The sequence below is a fragment of the Papilio polytes genome, unplaced genomic scaffold (assembly GCF_000836215.1).
Source record: "Papilio polytes unplaced genomic scaffold, Ppol_1.0 DF824024.1, whole genome shotgun sequence".
In the NCBI taxonomy this organism is placed as follows: domain Eukaryota; kingdom Metazoa; phylum Arthropoda; class Insecta; order Lepidoptera; family Papilionidae; genus Papilio; species Papilio polytes.
In genome coordinates this window covers 557,417-565,778 of record NW_013525180.1, presented here as the reverse complement: position 1 = coordinate 565,778, position 8,362 = coordinate 557,417, and the positions used below count along the sequence as shown (strand labels likewise).

The 8,362-nt window shown below is 33.9% G+C and overlaps 2 protein-coding genes across 2 annotated transcripts; both read right to left on the bottom strand.

Annotated features, from left to right (window-relative positions):
- Nucleotides 1-3,483: 3,483 nt before the first annotated feature.
- LOC106100972 (JNK1/MAPK8-associated membrane protein) lies at nt 3,484-5,661 on the bottom strand. The gene is made up of 4 exons (XM_013280034.1): nt 5,343-5,661; nt 5,051-5,260; nt 4,657-4,826; nt 3,484-4,403 (listed from the first exon to the last, which is right to left on the bottom strand). The coding sequence occupies exons 1-4, from the start codon at nt 5,573-5,575 to the stop codon at nt 4,123-4,125; spliced, it is 894 nt and encodes a 297-aa protein (XP_013135488.1). The 5' UTR covers nt 5,576-5,661; the 3' UTR covers nt 3,484-4,122.
- A 369-nt stretch (nt 5,662-6,030) lies between these two features.
- LOC106101192 (UDP-glucuronosyltransferase 2C1-like) lies at nt 6,031-8,344 on the bottom strand. The gene is made up of 4 exons (XM_013280341.1): nt 7,274-8,344; nt 6,832-7,054; nt 6,490-6,709; nt 6,031-6,341 (listed from the first exon to the last, which is right to left on the bottom strand). The coding sequence occupies exons 1-4, from the start codon at nt 8,090-8,092 to the stop codon at nt 6,041-6,043; spliced, it is 1,563 nt and encodes a 520-aa protein (XP_013135795.1). The 5' UTR covers nt 8,093-8,344; the 3' UTR covers nt 6,031-6,040.
- Nucleotides 8,345-8,362: the final 18 nt, after the last annotated feature.

Genomic DNA, 8,362 nt, shown 5'->3' with positions numbered 1-8,362 from the left:
CCTACGTCCTACATGTCAAGTGCAATAAAACTACATGACAAAGGAATTATATTTCGCATTGTTATATTTAAAAAATGCCGTCCATTGTTATAACAATTCAATCTAACATTGTGTGCGTATCCATTTTATATTTACATTGTTTAATTGAGGGAAAGGGTAACCCTTAAGTCGAGTTTTCAATCTAATACTAAGAGCCCTTTGTCTGGATGTAAACATTTCCTTACTTGTAATATATATTAAGAAGTGGAAAGGCAAATAGAACGATAATTACGAGAAAAAAGGTTTTGTAATTGTCCGACCAAAAGCGACGAATAGTCATCTATACTTATGTAATAAAGTGGCTTTGTTTGTTTCTTTGCATAGGTTCTGAAACTACTTCTATATTTACATCAAGGGAAAGGGTACATAACAGAAAAGGTATAAAACATATATTTGCCACCCAGGCGAAGCTGGGGCGGTTCGCTAGTACATTGGTTTAATATATCCTAATTAAACATTTTGTTTGCTACATTAAAAAAAATACATGCTTTAGCTATTTTAGCAAATCATTTTTGTTTTTTTCTTACATTAGTGACCCATATAACCGTAATATCAACATTATTGTATTCAAAAATAACACGATATGTAAGGATAATAAAAAAACAAATAACGTCTCTTGGGAAGCTAATTTTAATACTCATTTGTCAAAGTCACGTTCGAGCCGCTGAAGTACACTCTCCCGAAATATGTTTTTAAGCCGCGATATTTGCGAAATAAAAATAACCACATTAGAAAAGCCTTTGTCAATTTCTCTGGGTTAACTTTCTTAGAAATAGACCTTATTCAGTACGATTTTCAGCCAAAAAAATCGGTGAAAGGCGTTCAAAACTTAACGGTTTTATTTTAAAGAAAAACAATAGTTTCATAAATGTAAAAGCTTAGATATAAATTGGTTTACAGGCATTCTAGAAACCTGCCAATCCACTTGGAAATCAAGAAGTCGACCAAGCAGTAGAAATTTAAAATTTTACTAATATTATAAATGCGAAAGTATAGATGGATGGACGTTTGTTAGCATTTGTAGCCTAAACTGCTGTACGGATCTCGATGAAATTTGGCATAGATGTAGATAGTCTGGAAGAACACATAGTCAATTCACTTTTTTTTAATTCCACGCGGGCGGAGTCGTGAGCAACATCTAGTATGTAAATAAAATCAGAAAAATTATGAACAACGAATCGGATACGTCCCACTAACGTGAATCTACATTTCACCAATATATTTCACAATTTCATTTCCCCCAAGGAGCCCGGCCTATTCCAAAGAGATTTGAATATTTTCCGCCGCTGTAATTTTGTGCGATGCCACTGAGCCTATTTCAGTTTTATTACATTTAATATTTTGATCATCGATTTTTTATAGAAATTAAATATAAGAGAATAGAATATTATGTTAGTGGATAAATTGACAAAAGATTGGACAGTTATTATTTATTAAAACTAATATTATTTTTCTTACTTGACTAACCGTCTGAAAACGAAGATGGCAGTGCGTTTTAAACAAGATGGCCGACAGTGGAATCCCTCTAACATTTCTAAATGATGAAGAACAAAATGTAATGTTGTCTATGGTATTGTCTCGAGATGGCATCGAGTCGTGAATTAAATCCGGTTACCGGAGCCCGGCGGCACTGAGCCGTGCGAAGGATATTAATTTAAAAACTCATCTTTCAAAGTCACGTAGCTCGTGAGCCGTCTATCTTACATCCTCTACTCTCCAGAGCTGCTTCATGCAATTTAATTACGATACAATATTTCCCCGACGTACGAGTAACACCTTATACTCACTTTCAAATATTAATCTAGATACATTTTATAAATACAAAACCTTTTTATGTTTACACAAAACATATTTAATTTATATTGTTATTGTTAGTCTTAGCTGTAAAGATAACTTCTCAACCACAGTCTTACATGCAGTCATCTTAATTACTTAATAGGCCAAGTAGTTAATTTTATTATCTCACTAATATTATAAATGTTAAAGATTAGATGGATGGACGGATGTTTGTTAGATTTTCTAGCCTAAACTGCTGAATGGATCACGATAAAATTTGGCATAGATGCAGACAGACTTCCAGACCGGAGGAATAAATAGGCTAGTTACTTTTGCTTATTTATATTTCCACACCTACGGAGTAGCAGACAAAAGCTAGAACGAACATATTTTTAACAATGTACCTCTTACGTGTTACGAGTTTCTTTAGTCGTACCTTACTAAAAATACCAGGGCATTGTCGAATCGAAGGATGCCATCAAAACGATACTACACCCGGCAAGACGGTATAATGTTGAGAATAAACGCGCCAGTGCTACATTTATAGTGTTGTTTATCGTTTTCCGTTTTCATAACACTTTACATAAATAATTTGAAAACTACCACAACTTGAAATGCAACATAAAAGATAAATGTTTTTATGAGAATGGTATTTCCCATTGTAACTATACATAACGTATTTTACTAGCATACTGACGTTGGTTTAGAACGCCGAAACAAATCCAGAAACATGTAACTAAAAACGTCAATTTAATTAAATATTTTCAAAGTGCTGCCTTTAAAATATTTTACGTTAAAACTAACGGTCGAATAGAGCACGCAATTGGCAATATGAATAAATTTTGCGAACTAACCCAGAGGCTCGGGTTTGCAGTGGCTGGTGTGAGTCCCTCCACAGCTCACAGTTCATTGACCCCGACCCCCGCATATCGCGGCCAGTACTGTAAAATAAAAACGCCCGCCGACCACTGGCCGTAAAAAATGCACCACCGAAAATATTTATTCTTTTTAAAATGTGCTACGGGCACTGCGCTACGCCTTTCAACAGCGCAATTCCAGTAAGGACGATTAAATGTTTTCCCTGCTTTAAATTGTTACTTTCAAGTGCAAGTTATGCGTTCGTAATTAATTTAATTTATCAAGTTATAAGTTAAAAATCGAATTTATTGTATTTTAGATTTTAGTAAGTACATTGACTCATTAGATTTTACGTCAAATTAAACATATTTGAAAATCACCCAGTTATATCTTATTAATATCATAAATGAGAAAGTTTAGATGGATGGATGGATGTTTGTTAGAGTTTGTAGCGACGGATTTCGATGAAATTTGGTATAGATGTAGAGGATAGTCTGGAAGAACACATAGGCTACTTATTTTTGCTTTTTTAATACCACGCAGAGGAAGTCGCGGGCGAAAGCTAGTTTTTAATAATAAAGAACCCCGGACATGGTACAGTGCTTTAAATTACAAAACAAATCGCTATTTAGAATGCAAAAGACAATTACTTCATTTGTAAATTATTGAGGGTAGTTTGAAAAAAAAAATATAATAAAACTCAGTTGCCTTTTGATCAATTTTTTTGTACACATTATTCATTACAAAAAAAAAAAACAAATTTAACATTTACTTATTAACAATAATACAACACTAAATAATAATAATTGATTAAATTGGAGCTATCTTAAATTTAAATACTGTACAATTATATTTACACAATTCATTACGAGAATGAAGACAAACGCTTAGCTTCAAATTGTTTCAATTCTTAACTAAAATAAAATTACATGTCATGAACCTAAACTGGCATAAGTATACAAAGGCACAGACAGAAACTAGATTTATTTCAACGCTAAATCATATTCCTAATATTAGAACATTACCTTTGACTAAACTATTGCACAATTGTTGCCCGATTATCTATTGTTTCGCAGCCAATTTAATTTTAAATTCACATAAAAATCGAGTAGTGTGCGCACCTCCATATAACCTCATAGGAATCAAAGCAAGAGTAAACAGTTGTATGTTTAGTCGAAGGTGTACCACTCTTGCTCTTTTCAAATATCTTGGATTTTGATAGCCCACAGTCACTAAAGCACTGCCTGCACAGTTCTTCGTATCCTTTACGCCCTATGCCTTACGATCTCCTGTCGATAATATAAACTAGGTCAAGGTTGGACAGCTTCCATAAGCCTTTTTAGTATTTCCACATCTCATTTTTTCTCTACCTCTGTCCTATGTTCCCTGACGAAGCCAATGAGTACTTTGTCAGTTCAATATTGGCTTCACAAAGGAGCACTGTATCTGTCAATCATTATGCAACTTCATAGGGTCGGTGAACTGAGCTGTTAGGATGTAAAATAACGCTGGAGCCGGTACGAGAGATAAATACCATAATTCCTTGAAACCAGTTAGTGATAATATACCATAAGCATGTACCAGCCAGTGTCCGATAAGTATGACTAGGTTTCTAGTGTTTGATATAGATGATTTTAGTAAAGCAGGTGCTGATTGGTCGAGCTTGATAGAGAAGTGAGATGCAGATGTCATCATAGATATTATTATCACTATGTAAGGGAAAGAACAATCTGGAATAAAAAATCAATACATTGTAATCTACAGTTGTTGATTGATCTAGTAATGAATTCTAGACAAGTCTAAAGAATCAAGACTTAATCCTACTTATTTCACCAAGTCACTAAGGGGACCAGGGTATGAACAAGCAATTTCCATTAAAGAAAGGATTATATTTTAAGTTCTCGGAATGTGAAAGTGGAACTCACATAACTATGTCATTATAAAATAGTTACAAAGTATTTTAAAAATAATCATAAATCTTACATATTAATCCTGCAGCAACTGTATGTATGAGAACAAGTATTGGATAAAAATATAATGCACAGTAAATAGCCTTCTTTCCCGGATTCAAAGTATACCAAGTTAAAATCCACGGCCTCAATAAAATGGTCATCAATAAACTGAAGGCATATATCAATAAAACTACTGTGTACCTGAAAATTGTAACAAAGTTTTGTTTAAGTTAATATTTTATATTTACAAGCAATGCTAAAGAATTAAAGTTAAATTAAATAATTAACTGTCTAAAAATTAAAAAATACATGAAAATAACTAAGTAAGTTGACTATGTGTTCTTCCATGTTTTACATCTTTGGCATAGTAGAAAACATGCATATAAACTTCGCATTTATAAAATTAAGTATTATTAACCACTTACAATGGATACACAGCCTCCTGTGTACAATGCAGTGTTTCCTTATAATCAGGTTGTGGATTGTGCAGTAGTGTGTACCAATCAGACAGAGCTTTAGGTGTACACACAAACAAAGCTATTGAGCCTGTTGGAGGTAGTATTAGCAAAGCAGCTAGTGTGCCTGTCACTATCTCTGTGAAGGCACAGATATGTTGTGCTATTACTCCAGATTTACTGAAAGTTAAAATTTGCATTTCATTACTGCTGAAATTATTTTTCGACTCATTAGCAACAAATAACCAAATATAAAAATTACCTTTTTCCGATCGCTACCATATCAATAAAGAACCAATGCAGTACCAAAGGTAAAAGCACCATGAATCCTAGATACTGCCAATCATAAAGATAAGGCTCCTCTGTACATGGAGTGCAGTAACTTGTATCGTTTGTGCGAAAACCTCGGGGACAAGCACCACATTCACTCCACACACCATTACCTAGGTCAGTCCGTCCGCAATACAAACCAGGGCAAGATTTCACCACCGACATCTTAAAAACACATTTAATAATATATTTAAACTTGTATATGATATTAAATTCTATTCATACTACAAAAATTCAAAACAATCATTTGACAATTGAAAACTTTTCGTGACACAGGATACTTTGACATTTATTTCGTTGACATCGTTTTTTGACACTTGCACTATTTGGATACTTTTATAAATGCCCTGCCTTTATTCAGAACTATCTTTTCTATATTTCTGCTTTGTTATTAGTCTGTAATAATAATTCTGTTTTATTATTATTAGTTTATTAACAATTATATTGTAATCCTTTGTGGATTACATAACCAGATTCTGTCCCCTTGACGTAAAAAGACGAGGAAGATGCAATTTTCAAGTTATACCATTCATGAAATAAAATAAATAAAAAACAAGACTCCATAGAAACGTTTTATTACAACACACAAACATCATAAACTTACATACGATGAACCGCAAAATAATCAAATTATAGCGCTTTATATTTTCCTTCCACAATAGGTTTTCGAAGAATTCGCAAGCGCAGACGTCTCATAATAAAACAAAGACTTTTGTACGCTAACCATATTCCTATACAAATAATAGTTAGGAAAAGACTAATTATATCTAGCATATAATATTTGAAGAAGGATATCTCTGCCGCGGGAGCTCGTAGTAACCGAGCGCCTCCATTGCGTAACACGTATTCTGTCCACATAACAGCAGCTTCCGGGCCTGATAAAAATGAATCAAATGCCGCGCTCTTCAAATCTGCCAAAGCTTCTTTGTACCTGAGAAAATAAACACGTATCTTGATTATTACTAGTATTCATTAGGATTCATTTTAACAGTAACTAATAAGAGTACAGTATCTACCAAATAATTTCAATTATTAACGAAATTTAAGCTATTTATATTTTAGGAATAAAAGAACCTTACTTATCATTCTGAGCAACGGCCGTAATCGTTGCCTTGAGTGCTTCCTTTTCTAAATAATATGGATCTACTATTTCCCCAGTGCCATGTCGAGTTACTTCATTTATAAATACTTTTGAAGATTTGACTATCGGAAAACCAACAATAGGAACTTCGTAAAATACCGCCTCTTCTAAAGAACGTAGTCCACCGTGTGTTATAAAAGCTTTTATATTTGGATGCGCTGTAATTCAAAATAGTAAAATAAATTAAAATAGTGGGCTGCAGTCAGTATCATAACGGTTAGTTGAGATACAAATTCAACTTAAAAATTAGGATTTATAAATGATAAATCGGATAATTTACCCAATACTTCTTGTTGAGGGAACCACATTTGTGCAATCACATTATCAGGTTTGTTTATGATAGTCGAATTCCCCAGTTTCCACAGCACCAAATACGGGAGCTCTCTAAAGGTATCCGCTAGAACTTCTAGGATTTTACGCTCTAATTGTTCTGATTCGTGCAATGTTCCTAAACTGAAGTATATAAATCCATTTTTGGCAGAATCCAGAACTGCTTTTAGATCCTGGAATTATAAACACCATGTTAATTAATACATATGTAAATACTTGACCTCTGATCCTTACAGTTATCAATATATTAGTCTTTTTTATGACTTTTCAGATTCAACGCTTGACCACGATCCCACGAATAGTTAAGTGGTAATGTGGTCTTAGGATGGTTATTTAATAATTAAATAAATTTTGGAAAAATTAATCATGCCGAAATATTCGTGTTGATTTACCAGTGGTAATGGTAATCCTGGTCTAATATGTAATAGATCTGTATAAATAGTTGCTGGCGCAGTTGGTCTGTTTCCTATCAATACAGGATTCGCAGCTACGAACAGGAGATCAATGTCGTGTTCCACTCCTAGAAGACTCCTTTCCAATCCAAGAATTTTCTTAGCAGCAACTTCACATAACGGTAGGAAGTAATTATAATATTCATATTTCGAATGATATTGACGATTCACTTCGACCAGTTTTTGCCAGCTAGTGATGTTTCTATGATGAATCGTGTTAACATCAGGATACAATATCGGATGTATCGGGTTGCCTTTAGCTTCGTATTGATGAAGTTTTCCACTGCTGGATGTGATTGATATATGCGGTGCATTATATTTGTCTGCTACAGCGTACAATATTGGCATATCCGCTTCTGTGATTACCAAATCGAACTTCACATTGGGATTCATAAATAGAGAGGTCATCTGTTTAGACATGAGTTGTGCTATCGCTACCTTTATCGATAGCTCATTTAAAGCTTTCAAACGTGGATAATAATCATCGGTGTTAGTCATTAACATTTTAAATTCTTCCCACAATGGCGCTGATTCCGGTCCAACGTTTAATTCAACTATCTTCTCGACTTCTGGGTACTGGAAGTGGCCTGGGTACGGAGTCATTACTACCACAGAATGTCCTTTCTGTGCAAGTAATGAAATGTATCCTCGGTACACAAAATGATCAGTAAATGATAAGGAAGAAAACAATGCTAGAATACTTGCAGATTGTACATGATAGAAAAGTAAGAACACCACGTACACTGATTTTAGCCACATTTTGGTAAAATATTACGTTAGTCTGCACTGCAGTAATATCTAAGGTGTATTGCACACCGTTAAGTAACATAATGTAGAATACGTGTACCCCAGCTGAATAAATAACCTATAAACTTATGTACACACAATGTTATAGCAAGGCCAAAACCATTACTATTGTTAATCTTTGTACCTATTTATTGAAGTCTACCAAAATCTTTTTGGTGATCCATTATCACCCGACCGGGAAATGAGTAATGGGTGTGAATTTGATTTGCCCAAAGGAACGTT

Coding starts and splice junctions, on each gene's coding strand:
- LOC106100972 (XM_013280034.1), bottom strand. CDS start 5,575: ATGTCGGTGGTGAAATCTTGCCCTGGTTTGTATTGCGGACGGACTGAC. Junction 5,261..5,342: donor ATGGTAGCGATCGGAAAAAG/GTAATTTTTATA, acceptor TTTAACTTTCAG/TAAATCTGGAGTAATAGCAC. Junction 4,827..5,050: donor CAGGAGGCTGTGTATCCATT/GTAAGTGGTTAA, acceptor TACAATTTTCAG/GTACACAGTAGTTTTATTGA.
- LOC106101192 (XM_013280341.1), bottom strand. CDS start 8,092: ATGTGGCTAAAATCAGTGTACGTGGTGTTCTTACTTTTCTATCATGTA. Junction 6,710..6,831: donor CCCTCAACAAGAAGTATTGG/GTAAATTATCCG, acceptor TTTGAATTACAG/CGCATCCAAATATAAAAGCT. Junction 6,342..6,489: donor GCCGTTGCTCAGAATGATAA/GTAAGGTTCTTT, acceptor TTATTTTCTCAG/GTACAAAGAAGCTTTGGCAG.